This window comes from Dermacentor variabilis, chromosome 11 (assembly GCF_050947875.1).
Source record: "Dermacentor variabilis isolate Ectoservices chromosome 11, ASM5094787v1, whole genome shotgun sequence".
Classification (NCBI taxonomy): domain Eukaryota; kingdom Metazoa; phylum Arthropoda; class Arachnida; order Ixodida; family Ixodidae; genus Dermacentor; species Dermacentor variabilis.
In genome coordinates, this window is record NC_134578.1 from 46,650,420 (window position 1) to 46,669,468 (window position 19,049).

Consider the following 19,049-nt stretch of genomic DNA (forward strand, 5'->3'; position numbering starts at 1 on the left):
CAACAAGCGTAAGACAGCAGACATCAGGAACTATAATATGGATAGAATTGAGCAGGCTCTCAGGAACGGAGGAAGCCTAAAACAGTGAAGAAGAAACTAGGAATAGGCAAGAATCAGATGTGTGCGTTAAGAGACAAAGCCGGCAATATCGTTACTAATATGGATGAGATAGTTCAAGTGGCTGAGGAGTTCTATAGAGATTTATACAGTGCCAGTGGCACCCACGACGATAGTGGAAGAGAGAATAGCCTAGAGGAATTCGAAATCCCACAGGTAACGCCAGAAGAAGTAAAGAAAGCCTTAGGAGCTATGCAAAGGGGGAAGGCAGCTGGGGAGGATCAGGTAACAGCAGATTTGTTGAAGGATGGTGGTCAGATTGTTCTAGAGAAACTGGCCACCCTGTATACGCAATGCCTCATAACCTCGAGCGTACCGGAATCTTGGAAGAACGCTAACATAATCCTAATCCATAAGAAAGGGGACGCCAAAGACTTGAAAAATTATAGACCGATCAGCTTACTGTCCGTTGCCTACAAAGTATTTACTAAGGTAATCGCAAATAGAATCAGGAACACCTTAGACATCTGTCAACCAAAGGACCAGGCAGGATTCCGTAAAGGCTACTCTACAATAGACCATATTCACACTATCAATCAAGTGATAGAGAAATGTGCAGAATATAAACAACCATTATATATAGCTTTCATTGATTACGAGAAAGCGTTTGATTTAGTCGAAACCTCAGCAGTCATTAGGGCATTACGGAATCAGGGTGTAGATGAGCTATATGTAAAGATACTGGAAGATATCTATAGCAGCTCCACAGCCACCGTAGTCCTCCACAAAGAAAGCAACAAAATTCCTATAAAGAAAGGCGTCAGACAGGGAGATACGATATCTCCAATGCTATTCACAGCATGTTTACAGGAGGTATTCAGAGGCCTGGAATGGGAAGAATTGGGGATAAAAGTTGATGGAGAATACCTTAGCAACTTGCGATTCGCTGATGATATTGCCTTGCTTAGTAACTCAGGAGACCAATTGCAATGCATGCTCACTGACCTGGAGAGGCAAAGCAGAAGGGTGGGTCTGAAAATTAATCTGCAGAAAACTAAAGTATTGTTTAACAGTCTCGGAAGAGAACTGCAGTTTACGATAGGTAGCGAGCCACTGGAAGTGGTAAGGGAATACATCTACTTAGGGCAGGTAGTGACCACGGATCCGGATCATGAGACTGAAATAACCAGAAGAATAAGAATGGGCTGGGGTGCGTTTGGCAGGCATTCTCAAATCATGAACAGCAGGTTGCCACTATCCCTCAAAAGGAAAGTGTATAACAGCTGTGTCTTACCAGTACTCACATATGGGGCAGAAACCTGGAGGCTTACGAAAAGGGTTCTGCTGAAATTGAGGGCGACGCAACGAGCTATGGAAAGAAGATTGATGGGTGTAACGTTAAGGGATAAGAAAAGAGCAGATTGGGTGAGGCAACAAACGCGGGTAAACGACATCTTAGTTGAAATCAAGAAAAAGAAATGGGCATGGGCCGGACATGTAATCAGGAGGGAAGACAACCGATGGTCATTAAGGGTTATGGACTGGATTCCAAGGGAAGGGATGCGTAGCAGGGGGCGGCAGAAAGTTAGGTGGGCGCATGACATTAAGACGTTTGCAGGGACAACATGGCCACAATTAGTACATGACCGGGGTAGTTGGAGAAGTAAGGGAGAGGCCTTTGCCCTGCAGTGGGCGTAACTAGGCTGATGATGATGATGATGATGATGATGGTGATGAAGAAGAAGAAGAAGAAGATGATGATGATGATTCTGTACTGTCGCAGCCGATTGCTGGCAAGTCAGTTCAATTGCTATAAAACGGTCGGTGATTGTCTTGGTGAATGTCATGCGAATAATCTCTTCAAAGCGGTTGAGCCTATCTTCAAGGTTGCCTACCCTATCGCTGAGTCTTCGCTCTTTAAGATTTTTAATTGCCCTTCTAGTGTGTGCCCGACACGCCGCGGCTGCGTTCTCTGTCCTCGGGTTCACCGCTACTTTTGGTTCATCTTCGGTCATTGCCATCTGCTGTGGCGGTGGCGATAACCGCTGTGCTTGCTGCTGCTGTAGCTGGGCCGCCATCATTCTCTTGATCTCTGCCATTTCCTTAGTCATCTTATTGTCTGTCGGCTCTGGTTGAGTGTTCTTCCACAACGCCTCATTTGCTTCTCTAAGAACCCTCATCGCCTGAACTTCGTCTTTAAATTTCTCTCCGCCACTTTGCAATGTCGGTGACTGCTGCTGCTGCTACTGTAGTTGCTGCTGCTGTCTCTTGACTACCCCCGACTTTACTGCGTCTGCCCAGCCGATTCTCTCTTTGGATTGGCATCGCTGCTGGCGGCTCATGTTCCTGTTTCGATTTTCGCTGCTGCCATCACACGAGCGTGACCTATGGCGACCAGCTGTGCCGCTCATTCCTGCTGACGTCAGCAACGGTGGAAACTCTCCGGGTGTTAGTTGTTGCTGTACGCGCTGTTCCGCCATCTTCAGCTCCCACTGCCTTTTCGTTACTACGTAGGGAGTTGTATCTGTTCTTGCATTCTCTATCGGCCGTTGGGTGGTGTCCCCAACAGAACTTGCATTTAGGGTTAAACTCGTGGCCGTCGTAAGGGTTATAGGCCCAACAGACGAAGCACACTTTCATATTGGAGTTAGAACAAACGTCTCTTCTTTGGCCTACTTTGCCGCTCTGTTTGCAGACATCGAAATGCTTGCGGTAAAGACTGCAACTCATTAACACAGGACCATACCATACATAATTTGGAACCTTATGGCCTTCGAAACCTACAATTACGTTAGTTGTATTGCCAATTCTTTGCGCCCCTCTTGCTAATTGATTTCTTGAGTTAACAACGTTCCGGTCAATCTCAGCCGGACTATGTTCAATGGGAATGCGTCGAATGATCCCCTTAACCGTACCATATGGCGTGGTTTGGTACGCGCCCACTTCGTGTATCTTGTCCCCGATGCGGATGGCCTGAATCTTGGCATAGGACAAAGCACGCCTCTTATCGTGGTACTCACCACCATGATATTCTGGTGTAGGTTGGAGCCAGAAGATATCTGCCGCACCGCCTTCTCTCGACATCCTCGCCGCCGCTATGATGGCCGAGGCAACAATCCCAGTCTACGTTCTTGCGATGTTTAGGCCTCCCCGCGGCCTGCCGATAAATTTGGTGTCCTCTCTCGGCAGCACATCTGGCATCCTCGCTTCCCATAATGTCGATACGGTCACTTTTCTTGAAGTGGTCCCTTGTTTTAGGCCTTGACTGGCCAGTGGCGGAGCCCTCCCTCCCGGGGCTGTTATGTGCTGGCCCACTTGGCACCAGCCGATCCCAGTGTGGGACACTGGATCGGCGGGCCTCCACAGAAAAACTATTTGCCTTAATAGCACAGTAGTCACATTCAATAAACGATTATATCATCGGTGAGCACACTTTACCACTTGACCGTTTTGATGAACCCGCCCTAATTAGTTTACTATCAACTACCTGTGCTATATTACAATATCGGAAAGCCATTCTTGCCTTAAGTGTGCATTGGATAGGGCTAATATCTTCGTTATCTGAGGAGTTAATTTGTAGAAAATGCGCATGACACTGACATTCCAATAAATTTCTTGCACATCACTCCCATTGTAAATGTCGAGTGTCATGTGGCTTGTACGTGATAAATGAGAAAAACGTGGAGCAGATCATGAACTATAGTAAACGTGGAATGTGGACGACTGCGAAGGAACAGCTTTCACCTATGAATTAAAAGCAAGAAAACAGATTTTCAAGTTTGATGTCATTGTAATAAACATTTGCGAATAATAGGTCGATGAACTCTCTTTAATACGTTGATAAACTCTTTTCCCTTGAAAGTCTTTTGGAAAGCTGATGCATTTCTGTGTTTTATCACAGCTGATACAACACCGTAAGTGATTTAAAACAAATTTAAATCACGGTGTAAAGTAAAGGGATTATAATGCTCCAAGCCAATTGAGTACCAGAACATAAAATTTCATGGAATCAGTGGCCAATACATTGCCTGGAACTAATTAATTTTTGTGCAATATATATAACTACAAACTGTGTTTTTAAATCGGAAAGTCGCAATTCTTAAATTATTCGCCAAGCAGGACAAGCTAATAATGGCACATAGTGCAGACTCCCTTAACCACACTTTCGTTTTGTGACAAATAAATTGTATTGGAAACAGCAGCAAAGGAAATATATTTTCAGGCAAGGGGGAGAGTTAGTATTGCAGTGACAGCGATTGCACTCTAGTCTATATTATGGCATGCAAAACAAAAATGGTATTCTATTGCGATAGCAAATACCTGCACACTCAAGGGGAATTTTTCCCGCCATCGTCACCATCGGTGTTACCGTGATTTTCAGTGCAAAGTCCAAGGGCGATATCACCGTCGCCATGGGCCGCATGGTTTAAGTGCGAGGGAAGGCGTGCGAGGAGAGGCTGAGATCGCTGCTCAATCTCTCGCTTGCAAGGGAGGAAAGCAGGGAGGGAGTGTGCCACCTTCCGTCGACCGCGTGAGGCACTGTGTGGGCGGGGGGGGGGGGGGGGGGGGTAAGTAAGGAGGCGAGGCGGCATTGTTCGCTGCCAGCAACGGCGTATTGCATAGCCACGCGCGCTAGTGCGTGCCGTATCTTGAATGCGATCTTTGTTGGATGGAGTGTCTCGGTGCGACGATGGTTCATACCGTTGTATACGCTGTGTTCTTGCCGCCCAGTTTGCGTCGAAGTGATGGACAGCACGAAGGTCACTTCGCTGGCTTTTGCAGCCGCGCTTCCTCCACCCGCGCTTTGTTATCGAGTGACCGCGGTCATACAGTGCGACGTGCTCATGTTTGCTAGTGGGCGCTGACACCACGCTTGGTAATTTAGTTAATAAGCGAATGTTTAAATGTGCATACGAATGACGTAACTACTATCCTTAATTTGTATAGCTGTGTACACTTTTCAATCGCAATTTATGCTGCACCGTTCGGGCGAAACTGCAATTCTTTTGTTATCTATCTAATAATGTTTATTGCTTTTGCGTTAGGGAGAATTCGTTCGTTAAATATTTTATTTTCAAAATTCCGCTCAACTATTTTGTTTCGTCTGTTGTGATTGACAAGTCAATAAATGTTCAATAAGATTTTGCGCCTATTATATATTAAGAAACAATGTTCTTTCTCTGGAACTATATAGCTTGTGATGTAATGTGAAATAATGCCAAGGAATGACTTATCGGCTATAATGATCCAGACGAGTACGTTGTCGTAGTGATTTCACATCCTTACTCCGTATGGCAGCATATGTCTTTTGCAATTCGAATTTCATTTTTCAATTTTTATTTCAGTTAGCATTTTGTTAAATGATGCAGCTATTTGTACATCGATTTGAGTACCATATATTGAAAAATATGTTTTCATTTCATATCCCATTTCGTTTTTCAAGTTTTCTGACTGTACTTTGACAAATGGTAACGTAATGTTGTATTATACGTATATTTTAGTAATTTGATTGTATGTCTTTCATCAAACAAATTTTCGTTTGGGTGTTCTTTTAGTGCTTGCATTGTGCAACTGTTATCTGTTAAAATTGAAGTGTTCAGTATTTCTTTGGTTCAAGATGTATCTTGATGCTTCTAATAGCCGTGGCTTTTGCTTCAAAATTTTTTTAGAAATCTGTGAGTGAGAACAATTGTAGTCTCGGAAAATTGGTTCTGTAGCGTATATAATTATTCTTTATATGTTGGTAGATATACCTACATGTTTATTTTAGTCAAAATGCTACCTTTAGTATAAGTTCCTGGTTCCGATTCGTGTTTGCCTTTAGAGCGAAAAAATATCACATATGGCATTGTATTTTTACGCTGCTCAATACAAAGGGCTGCCTTACAAATGACTTCTATTGCTTTGTTTGGGATTCTACTTAAACCTTTACAAGTCTTTCTTTAAAAGATTCTCAGTAGGGCCATTATCAATGGGGAAAGTGTTCGTAGCACCATGTAGTGCACATGTTCCAGCCAATGTGCAAGTAAAAAAGCCAGAATGTGGCTGTTAAAAAGCGACAAGCGATTGTGCTGTTGCCCCTCACACGGCATTCTGCTGTGTGCCTCCAGCTACTAGAGTATGCCTCTACAGGATGGGGTGCAACGAGCAAATCTAATTCGGACCTCATTGAACGCATCCAGAATGAATTGATATCTACCTTAAAGCACCACTTCTGCCATTCTGGCGACCACAGTTGAGCCTTCTCAAGTATACCTCAACTCGCACCTGTAGATTCAAGCCTTAATTAATCACACCTTTTGCTCCTGCATAAGGTGGTCCATGACATTATACATTCTCTAAAGTTTCTTGATCATATGCATTTGTTCGTGCCGCAACAGTATACCAGGTAGCATTCCACATTCGTTGCCTGGCCTTGTTGCAAGGTTGTGCTATATAAGACTCGACTACAAAACATACTTCAGAGTTCGTTTCCTGTGTATTCTGTATCTATATATAATCACGAAGGATCAACTCCCTTTTACTTTTCCTCGTTTCCTTGTTTCCCTATTTGTTTCTCAAACTTGCATTTTTTTGTCTACCACATCCATGTTTTCTGTGCATTTTGTCTCAAATAGTGCTCATTAAGTGCACCAGTACAAAGGCTCTCTAGCTGTTCCTGGGCACTACAATAAACATTTGAATGATTGATTAGTATTTCAGTATAAATCGCGCTTTTTAAGTATTTACTAGTATACTATTTCAGTGCAGTAGCTTCTGTGCAATAAAGAAAGGGCATGAATTAAGAAAGTGCCTTAATAATATGCTATGTGCATGATTATTTGCATTGTGCTATCCATTACTTCTGAGTTTTAAAAATGGGTGGTTACTGTATCCAGTGTTGTGAAATAAAATAATATGCCACAGCAATTATTGCGTGCCTCGCAGAACCAATTGAATATATCTTTCTCAGTCGAAACATCATAGCAGGCAGAAAACAATAAACTTCAATCTTTTTTTTTGGCGACGAAGTGTATCAATTGTGAAAATAACCTGCTTATATATTTCTTATACTATGCAAATGAGCGCTTCAATAGTGCGACTTGGTAAAGGGCAACGAAACACCCCTAATAAAACCCTCCAATTCTCAAGCTTGTATTGTATGAGGGTATGTCATTTCAATATTGTAAAGAAAGACAAACTGGACTAGTGGAAACCAGTTACAACAGAACGTGGCCCTTACACTGTGAAAATGTTTTGTAGCAATATATGTGAAGGCCTCCGGATGCGGTGTTGATGCCTCAAATCAACCTAGAATAATATAGGTGCTCCATGGGCTAGATTTGATAGAATCAACAATCGGGGGGACACAAGCTACGAATTACATAAATTTTAGATATGCAAGATTTTTTTGTGAGTGCTACAGGTGTTTCAATTCTTTTTTGCTGATTTTCTCAGAAGCCACTTTTTCACGTTTCTTTCATGCAACAACAAGCATAATTATATTGACACGGATGCTTTATCTGTATCCGGCTACCGTATTTCACCGTCTAAAAAATTTTAAACGTTATCGCTCGGTGCAGGATGCGCCTGAACGCATCGGAAGTTTCGCGGATGTTATCGATGGTTCTGTCTGTTGTCGACAACTTTGTTAATCTGATTGCATACGCGACAGGAATTGTGTAGTAGCTTCTGGAAGGCGAGCGGCTATAATATAGCGAATACATAGCGGCTATATACCGAATAGGCTGTAAATTTCGACGACTGATCTATGCACACCGACGCGCTTGACCCGGAGGTGAGATTTACGATGATTGCCGACATTGCTCGCCGCTATCGTTGTGATTGAGTGTGCACTTTTTATTTCCATTCACTACTACGGGACAATATTTCCAACAGAGATTTTTTCAGTGATACTTTGCACGCCTAATTCTTACATACTTGGCTGTGCAATGAGCTACCAAAAAATGAAATGGTAGAACAGGTTTTGATATGATATGGCATCGTCAGGCAGGTGTTTGCAAAGCGATCTTGCAGACAGACGACGCGCGAGCGCTGATGTCGTTATTTTGAGCACTATTGTTACTTCAAAAATAAAAACAAGCTATTGCGGCAGGTGTATATACATTATTCAAACATGTTTTTTATACTTAAAAGCGCATACAGATGACTAATTTATTCTTTAAAGCTTAGTTTACAGTCGGCTGTTTTAGGCCGGACTTTGACGGATGAAGACAAAATAGTCCAGCAACAGAGTGCGCTGCAACTGAGGAGCGAGCTTCGGCGCGTGTCATAGATTTTGTTCAGTGGTTGCGTGCGCTCTTCCTCCGACCAACGCGAAGCGATGCGTTCGCTTGTCGGCGCGCGCCGAAGCTTGCCGAAGCGTGCCAGTGGTTGACGCATTTGCGCCCGATACACCGCGCTGCCTCGAGTATAGCGCGCCTCCCCCGCCCCTTCCCTACCCACCGCACACGTGTCCCGTGTCAAATATGGCTTGCAAGTTACAGCGGCCCGGGTCGGCGCACGCCCGCCCGGGCCGCTCCTGAAGAAGATGCGCCCCCCCCCCACCTACCTCTCTCCGGAACCTCAGGTCACGAGGATGATCACAAGAATCTCAAACAGACTACGAGGTATGAAGGAAGAGGACACATATAGGCTAATAAAGACCCTCGTGGTCAGTAGGATTGTATACAGTGTCCCCTACCACACACCGCACGAGCAAGAAAAATAACCATTATAGGCAATCCTTAGCAAAGCTTACAAATGCGCTCTCGGACTGCCGGTCAACACCTCGACGGAGAAATTCTTTCAATTGGGCATAAACAACACAATGTAAGAAGACATCGAAGCTCACCTTCTCGCGTAGAAAATGCTGACTCCAATTGGCAGGAACACGGTGAAGATATTGGGTATGAGGGATGCTTGCAGAGAAATTAACAGCATGGAAAGCATACCTAAAGAGATTCGAGAGATTATTGAGGTCTGCCCGATACCGACAAACATGCACCCCAAAATACACAAGGCCAGAAGAAAGGCAAGATCAGAAGCACACAATAGATATTTCGCGGCGAGAAAAGACGTATTATACGTCGACGCGACCACATACAAGGAGCACTCCGGGGCGGTAGTCTGCGTTGTTGATCACCAGCTTAGAGAAATCAATCGCGCTTCGATCAAAGGCAACAAAATCCTGGAGGCTGAGAAAGTGGCAATCGCACATGCCATCACCCACCATGGCAAAGAGGCCACTACAGCAATACTTACGGGCTCGCAAGAAGCGTGCAGAAAGTACAGCAGTGGGCGCATATCCACTGCGGCCGTCCGCATAGTCAAGACGAGAAAAATTACCTTTTCGAGATCGAGAAGCTTCATTACGTGGACACAAGGTCATGAGACTGTGACAGGGAACCAGCGTGCCGACGCCAACGCCTGAGATTACGGCAACAGGAGGGCGCAACACCACGTGGAACCGGACAGTCACCAGACGCTATGGAGCAATTTTAGAAAACCAAAGAGCCCTAAGGATGATCTGCCCCCCTCCCCAAAAAGACCTTAGTAAAGAGAAGTCGGTTGGCTCGAGACAACTGCAGACTAAAACTTATCCCAATCTGAGTCTGCTCAGCAAAATCTATCCGTCAAAAAATGACCATAAATGCCCGCTATGCGGGGAACACGCAACGTTTTACCCCGTTACATGGGCCTGCCAGAAGCCAAAGGTAGCGCCACTACACAAAACACCAACACCGGAGCAGTGGGAGGCTGCCCTGTCGTGCTGGAAGCCTGAAAAACAGCTCAAGCTGATCGACACAGCTGGCAAGATGGCAAAGGCCACAGGTGCCCTGGACTGAGGGCTCCACCGTCGCCGGTATACATCCTTTGTGAAAACAAAGTTTTTCATTCATTGATTCTCTTTTGTGAGCGAAATTAAGCCGCGATCGCAATCTCACCCTCGCGTGCTTTCAGTCAGACATGCAGCATACGGTTCGTGGCGACGATTTTATCGTCGTTGGAATTTATGCGAAACTGCACGGCGACCGCTACGTCGACCACAGATATGCCTTCGGAGTGTCCACATAGTTGATATCCCAATACAATCACTTCTAACTCTTAGCATTCCACATCCACCTCCATTACATCACTTGCCCAGCTCCATATTTTCTCCTAATGTCAACTAGAAAATCAACCATCCAGGTTTTATCCCTGATTGCACAACTCTTCCCAGCTTTCAACGTTGCTCCTAACATTTCCCGTACCATCGCTCGCAGCGTCGTTCTTCGCTTGTTCACAACTTTGTTTGTTATAGTCTACGTTTCGGCCCTACATATAGTATTGGCCGTGGGCAATGATTGTAGATTTGTCTCTCCAAGGAAAATGGTTAGCTCTCGCTCCTGATTTCCTATCGCCTGCGCTTTTTGCTGCTGCCCATTTTCTCGCTAAAGGAAGCTTCGTTCAACTGATTAGGGCCCCTGGCAAGAAATTGACCTAGGTAAACGCGCCCCAAGCACATACCTTGTTAGCTAACTGCTGACCACGAATTCTCGTTCTGTAGGCATCCGCCAATGAAATTATTTTTCTAAATGGTTAATGCACATTCGAGTAGCAGGTACGCCAGACGTCTGTACGAAACGACCAAGGCACTGATCTTCCGGGGCATATCTTGTACTTCAAGTTCATGAAAACACTGGCACGTGACTTGCGCTAGCGCACATTTTCTAAGAAAGAAATCAGAGCAAGTTTCAAAGAAGGAGTTTCCGACAACTCTTTCAGCATTTCGATTCAATGACATCTGTAACCAAAGAAGTGTTCCTCTATACAAAGAATGCAAAATCACACTTCTGCTTTGACGCCACTATAATATGCGTACGGCAAGCTAGAGATTCAATAAGTAGTTCAATACACTGTTTAACGTGCGTTTACAGGATTGCTAAGACCATGCTGTGCTTCCGCTTCGCAGAAAATTGCCCGCAAAGAAATTTAAGAGAAAATATTCCAGTCTATCCCCATCACGTGCACTGATTAAAATTTATGAGGTTTTTAATGCCGCCAATTACTATATTCCACGCCCTTTATACAACAGAACTACACAACAATAAAAAAAGAAACCGTCGACATTTTACCAGTGTATAGCCATTTACTCAGATATATAAGCAAATCAAATGCTAATGACTATTTATCTGGCATGTCAAACTTATTTTATTCTAGTATTTTCTTTACAATTTGTTATAAGCAAGGTGTTTAAGAAGGGCCAGTATGTCCACACAAACCACATCTCACGTTCACCTCAGGACGAACATGCAGAACTTGTACTTCCTAGCGCTCTCGGCTGTCACGCTGAGCCTACTTCTAGTCGGAATGGCCAACTTTACGGGACCAGGTAAGTTTCCAGCTCGATCACTATTTAGAATTTTCTTTAAAGCAATGTATTTCGTCTTATCATTGTTGGTTGTGCAATGATTATTTTTGCGAAGTGGCAATGCTTCCATTACCAGTCCACAGCCAGCACTTGGTGATTCAAATGAGCTTTCTTTTTGTATAATTCAGGGATGCCTATTGGAAACCATGTAACTGCGGTGCGAATAGGTCGGACGAGACATGGACTGGGTCTGAAAAGTGTTAGTGTGCAGTTGTTGTTGGTGTCCATGCTAATGTGCATTCCGTTAAGATATCATGCGCCAGAGGAACCTGGAATAACAATTGTTCACGCAGGCGCCCTTCCCATATATATTTACCAGGTGTCGAAATACACGTCATTTAGGCACATTCATTGCTGGTGCTAGTTATTGTTCATAACTGGCCACAAATCTCGCAATATCAAATTCAACAGTGGCTAATTAAATAAATAACCTTCCTCTCAACCGCCACATATGTTCAATTGAAATATACCATTGAAATACATATGCATAGGAAAGGATGCACCGTTGGCAAAATATACTACTTTATCATCTTCGTGTCAACACCAACATATGTGACGGTATACAAAATCAACTAGGAAGACAACGCCCGTGTACTTAGATTTAGGTGCACGTTAAAGAACCCCAGGTGGTCCAAATTTCTGGAGTCCCCCACTACGGCGTGCCTCACAATCAGAAAGTGGTTTTGGCACGTAAAACCCCATAATTAAAATTAAAACTAGGAAGAAAAAGAATCCTAATGCGAAATTTCGCGTCAGGAGCTAGACCTTGAGCCTGCGTTTTAGATTCAAATATAAAAGGACTTCTTACAGTAAGAAAAAAAGAGCGATTGTTGAGCAATTTTTTAAAAATAAAGGTGACCCTTCATTTATTCCGACACCTACAGCAGCAAAAAGAGAAGATTACGAAGGTAAACAGAACAAAGCAATGTATTTAAAATATACTGTACCAATGGCGTGACCATTTTTATCAATTTTGCTTTAAGAGTCTTAGAAAAATACTCACTAAATTAGCGTTTGCTCTTATATTCCTATCTTTCCTATTTAAGATTGCACACCGCGAAATAAAGGAGGGCTCTGCTATGTGCCAGACGGTAAGTCGACATTCCTTGTGCATGTTTCTTATTTAACGAGTGTTTACAAACTAAATTACGAAGTACCTACTTTTTCACGTTGGTGCCTGTAAGTGTATTGATATCTTTGAAAAATCCGTGTTTGCGAAATCAGCCTAGCAGCAACAGGCAGTGAGCACTTCAAAACAGCCTTTTCACGAGTACGTACGTAAGGTTTTCAAACTACAACAAAAATTGTGTTTTTGAGGCGAACAAATAATATGTCGCATTGCGCGAAAATCCCTTCACGTGGCCATCATTGAAAGATCGTACCAAGAGTGATTGCTGACGGAAAGTGTAAAAACGCGGCAAAATATGCTCAAATTGGCGTCTCATCTTTAACGGAAGTTCCTCAAAACAATGTAAATTAATGGCTTTCCAAAGACAATTTGGTAAATTTCGGTCTGAATGGGACGCGACATCTAGAATCTGGGTTGGTTTACGAGCGAGATTACCCGACCTCACGGTGGCGTCACGGTTCTTGTAGACTGAAAGCGTGTCCAATGCGTGCTTCCTGACACAGGTCACGTCATAGCCATCTGACTGACTAAAAGTGTCGCCCTATTCCGCGCTACATTGGGCACATAATTGCGCAGCAAATTAGAAGGAGGCGGCGCCTTGTCATGACTGATTAATGTGAGCGCGTTCATGGCGTACCGAGGTCTACAAACGGCACATTGCTTTCGAATTCCCCCTTGTAGGCAGTCTTAAGTGTAACCTGCGTAACCTTTTTATCGCACAAGCGGTTTGTGTTAGTTCTGTCCTTGACTAGAGTGGAAAGAAAACTTATATATGACCAAATATGATGGCGTCACATCAGTCAGCTTATGCACGAATTGATTGTCCTTTCAGGGGATTTATCTCTTCCATAGCAAAAAGAATTGTGGTGTAGATGATTTCTATATTTAGTCTTTCCTCCACCACGCGGGGCTCATTTTATCATGAGAGCGGCTCATTTAACACGGGAGCGGTTGATCTTATCACTGGCTTGAGTCAGAAAAGCATCATATATCATACAATCTTTTTAGTTAGCCTTAATCAGGGGGCCTAAAAACAATAAAAAGACTCATTGAAACAAAAAAACACACGAACAAGGTAGGATGACTAATTTTTGATAAAGCAATGCTATTTGCAGGAAGCAAAGATGTCAGAACTTTTGTAAACAATGGGTCAACGTAGAAAGCATAAACAAAATTTTTCAGCGCCTAAATAACATAGTCTTGATTTCTGTTTCCAATGACATAAGGGTGGTACCAGGTTTGCACGTGAGAAGAGGAACCCAGGGGCTCAATTGTGGTAATTATGGCCATATAGTGACGACAGAGAAGGAAGCCAAGGTAGGCACTCGGCAAAGTAGCTATGGCTGAAATGGAAATGCAGAAAATAATCAAGAAATGTGCATGAAAGTTGACGAAAAGACATCGTGTCACCGGTGGCAGCCGAACCCACAACCTAGATATTAAATGTGCATTGCACTACCAATCGTGCATACTACTGTGACGGCTATCAAACTGTCCCCCAACTTAGGTATTCATGCTTTGCTAAATCTAGTTTGTGCACTGATAGTCAGCGCCCCCAAAAGCCAACGTGGGTGGATTCGGAACATCATTTTTGTGGCCTCAGTTTACGTGTTACGTGACGTCATTGGACTAAAAAGGGATGTTGCATGTCCGGCTTCCTTGGCTCTGCGTAGTGCTGGCTAACGCTCCTAGGGCTAGATCTAGTAAAACATACATACCCAAGTTAGCTGACGGTTTGATAGCCGTCGCAGAGTACAAATGCTAGTGCGACGCACGCATAATTAGAAGATTGTGGGTTCGGCTCTCCCCGACGACACGTTATCTTTTCGGCCGCATTATTATACATTTCTCTGCCTTTTTCAACATTTGAAGTTCAACCACAGCTAATTTGCGGGATCTTTACCTTGGTTTTGTTTCTTGTTGACTTTATATGGTCCTGGTATAGAGCTGTGTCATGACAACACAGGGCAGTTAATGTGCTCTTTTGCCATTGATGCACCATTTCTTCGAGCTGAGTCATGACAAAACACTATGGTCCTGCTCCAAGAAATGGTGCATGAATGGCAAAAGAGCAAAATTAACAGAGTTAAGTAATACCACTTGGGGACGAGTCAGGCGCTCAGCTCTCTGAACGGGGAAGTAACGCTAAGACCGCGTTTGTCGTGCAGGTTGAAATCCCCAACCACGTGCTACTTTGCCCCCTCTTAGCGAACAATTTTGTTGTGTTTGTAGCACTCACTAAAGTGAGCTTCTCCAGTCATCTAGCTTGACTAAAGAAAATCTACCAGATCGCACGTGCCTTTTTAGAATCTAGTTATAGCTAAGATTATGAGGCATTGTTCATGCTCAACTTTTCACCATGTCCTGGGATGCCCCGAACGAGAAGCTCTGCAATGCACTTCACCTTTCGGCCCAACCAGCGTTATAAGTGTTTGAAGGGTCAAGCTGCCTTTCCGCGCCATTTCGTTTCAGGCACCCTGCCTCCCTTGGAGGCGCTGATGTGACCGTTGAAGCGGTTGCCAGGTGGCGCAACGCATGCGCAACGTGAGGCTATTTCCTCTGGTCCCCTCTCACTTGTCTCATCGCGGCTCCCCGACTCTCGGCTCTCTCGCCCTTCGCACTAGTAGTCAATGATGCGCATGCGCAGGCCGCTTTTCTCTTTTAGTAGTGTGAGTCATTGCTCCAAGATGCCGCTGCCGTCCCTCAGCCGATTGGGAGTTTTTCGGTGATAACGCACCAGCCGCATACGGTGGTGGCCATGGTCAGGAAAGTTAAGAATGGTTCGCGTACAAATGTTTCGCATAAAAACCTGTTTTTGTTTGTGTCGAGATTCATACCAGTACATAGAGAAATATAGGGCCTAGTTATTTGCGGGTAAGACTTTGTTTTATATTGTATCGATGCAGCAAGTGTAGAGGCTTTGTTATAACCACAGACGATGTCGTGTTTACAAAAAAAAAGTACGCTATTTTAAAATTCAGAAAGTGATGACTGTGCTGCATCGGAGAAACCAGAACACATTTCACTCTAAATGTCCGGCTTCCTTAGAGGAGGCCGCATATGTGTACTTTTGGTAGCATGGACCTGTGCAATGTCGATCCACCTTAAGTAGGCACACTTTCAAGATTGAAATTCTCACGAACTCCTAGTGATATCGGCTTTTATTCCTGAATACAGACCACCATGCTTACCAGCGTGGTTTGTATTTGCCGCCAACAGGCTATCAAGTGAAGTGGAAGCGCGAACCAAAATAATGCAGTGGTTGGATTTAAAGTAAATATTTTTTTCTTAATGAAAACACAAATTATGGTAAAGAAAGTTTCCGTGGACATAGTAGTTGTTTTTTTTTCAATGATATCCGTTTTTCTGATTCTTTTTTTGTGCACAACCTTAGTTTAATTTTATCGTCCAAACATTGGACAAAGTAGCGTTTTTGCCAAATTTAGGCCTTTATTTTGGAGCCGGTGAGCAGCACATAGCCGGAAAATAATATTTGAGAAGATATCACGTATTAGGGCAATTTCTACAAAAGTAATCCCAAGTTTTCTCCCCTGACTGTTGTTTGGGAAACATTTCGCAAGAACGCTAGAATTGGCATATATTCATCTCGGTGCTAAGGAGTAAAATAGAGGAAGTTATTTTGCGAGACTGTTTTATAATAAAAGAACACTGTTCAGAACAAGCAAAATCCCAAACTTTGAGATAATGTGCAATGCGGTCGTTTTTGGCGAATTTCACTTTTGCATGTGGTTTTCCATCATTTCGTGAAATTCAAACGACGTTCACGTGGCCAATTTTCTTTCCGTTCAATATACTTTACGAAGACACTGTACAAGTGATGCTTATATACTTGTAATTTTTCATAATTTTTGAGAGAAATGATTTTTCTTTAGCGCCACGGTTAGGACAGTTGGCGTGGAATGACCCAGTAAGAAGACGTTAATGGACCTGTGAATAGATTTAATTAGGTTGTCCCTTTCATCGCCTCGTGTGTTAGTGGTAGCTTCCCAAAACAAGAAACACCATCTGGTCCACAGCCACACTTTGCTAGGATTCTAAACGTTGGACACAATCTCTTCGTGAAAGTCGTAAAATTTAGCTGAATTAACGTTTGTGTGACGACATGTTACCTATACATGCTCAGGCGGCCTGACATTTTGGCTATTTAAGACACTTAGAAAATTTTCGACAGTGGCTTTAATGCTTTCAAGTCGTAAAATGAGCGCGCGGAGAAGGAGAAGTACACGATTGAATTGGTTGTGCACTTGGAGAGGCGAAGCGCACCATACTTCAATTGGTACTTTAACTCTTATGCATGGCGTCATGCTCTGCAGTCACGGAAGCTAAGTGATTATTGCTTTTCGCTGCTGAAAACAAGGCCGCTTGTTGGGTTATCGACTGTGGCTGCCGCATTTCTATTAGGACAAAGCTTGAACTTGGCCAGAATTCATATGAAGATTGAACTTGAAGAACTCCTATGGTTGATCGTATTCCGTACTTCTACAAAGACCACTGGTAACCCGCAGATAACTGGGTAATAACATGGGTACAAATTTCTGCATAACGTTTACAACTGCTTATTGGTAAGCAAGAATGTTTTAGCAATAGACTTTTGCATGGCGAGCTTTACAGTTGGTGATGCAGTAATTGTTGCGTTTGGCACACAAGTATTGGCACACGTATGGAAGATTGTCCTTCAAATTTTCATAACTCCTTTAGAACGAAAAATTTGCTGAAGTGTATTAGAGAACCAGACATTCTTCTACTGCGCAGTTTCTTTTAATAAAGTTCTGAGTTGGTGTAAGGGCACCTTATACCGACCTTTGGGGCTTTCACAATGAGCATATTTAAATCAAGGCAGTTGGCCTTGGAAATGCTACAAGTCACATTGGGCATGCGGAAAACTCCCTCATTTGCGCGCACACGCTTATCAGCCTTGCAATAATAATTTATTTTCACTACCTTCACTGTTTAAAGGGGCTTTACACGTCAAGGCTTGAGAGAAACTAGTGCAACACCATAGCGGTTTATATACCCTGTAGTATTTCGAGTGATGACGAACGTAATACCCGAAGCATACACTCTATCATGGCCGATGTGCCACACTGATGAAGCCCAGAGCAATTATTGAGTATTTTCATGCTTATTCTATCTCTCCCCGACATCAACGGTGTAGTTTAAAAACCATCTACTCAGTGATGTCGCGCATACCTTACTCAAGCCGTGCCACTCCAATTGCAACAAGAGATTTTACAGGGGAATATTCTCACGTAGAGACACTTCTGCGTGTTTCCTCCTGGTGCAAGAAGCAGCAGCAGCAGATGACAGCTTGTACTTCGGATATATTTCATACTGGCAACCCTATATGAAAAGTGCATATGTTTTCCTGAATCTAGACACATATCTCATTCACGAGTCACAAATGCAGCATCCCTTGAGATGTGATAGTTCGTGTGAGACCGGCTGCGTTATTATAGGCCCTCAGAGCGACTAGGTTGATGCGTGTTGAATAACGTACGCTTATTTAGCATTATCTGAATAAACTTTAATGGGACTTCATTGGTTCAGTCCTCCTTTATAGTAACCCTACGTGTTCACACTTGGCTCACACATAATAGCAGTGCTTTAGCATATTTATTACATACACCGCAAAGCGACCTGTGATGTGATGCGACTGCGGTTCTGAATCGGGGTCATATACCTGAATTGTTGATTTTGAGTCGCAGGGCTAAAGAGCGCTTATCTTAGACGAAAAAAGATCGCGTAGACGAAACTTGTTTCACGTGTCTACCCTATTTCGGCTTGTCGAAAGTAGGGGTTTGTGGAGCCTGTAAGTGTGAGCCATCTTACCATGCAACATGTTCTTCTAAGCGACATAATAAAACTGTTCTTTGCGACTCCAAACAATTTCGTTCACTCATTAGGGCGCAAGAGCCATCACGCTAAAACTATATTTTGAGGGGCTTCTAAAGTTCTGCAGGAAGAAAACACTTGTCCTGTCTTTCTTTCAGCCTGCAATTGTTCCATGCCTCTGTATGACCCTCACGGACAAGAATATTTTACCTACAACAAGAGCACAAACTCATGCATTCCAATCAGAACATTGAACACGACCAGCTGCAATCTTTTTGATTCCCTAAAACAATGCAATTACCACTGTGCTGGTGGTGAGGAATATCCTGACGACGAGACACCGGCATCGAATGGCGAGTTTGAGAAGGACGATCATGATGAAGAATAGAACTCTACAGAACGCGGGTGAATAAAAGCCTATTTCTGTGACACACTTTTTCAAAGTTGCAGCCTTTCAAAATTATAATGAAGTGCTCCGTGCTCTGAATGATATTGATTTTATCTTTTGTGTAAGATTATAAAGTAGAACGTCATGCAAGAGCCAACCCAATTGTTTTGCCTTGACAAGCTACAATTCAATTGTAATGGCAGTCATTGTGTTAATATTCTTCAATAGCC

General features: G+C 43.4%; 1 protein-coding gene across 1 annotated transcript; it reads left to right on the forward strand.

Moving 5' to 3' along the window:
* Positions 1-11,257: 11,257 nt before the first annotated feature.
* Positions 11,258-18,867, forward strand: LOC142563847 (uncharacterized). Its single transcript, XM_075674509.1, has 3 exons — positions 11,258-11,410; positions 12,496-12,540; positions 18,590-18,867. The coding sequence occupies exons 1-3, from the start codon at positions 11,287-11,289 to the stop codon at positions 18,817-18,819; spliced, it is 399 nt and encodes a 132-aa protein (XP_075530624.1). The 5' UTR covers positions 11,258-11,286; the 3' UTR covers positions 18,820-18,867.
* Positions 18,868-19,049: the final 182 nt, after the last annotated feature.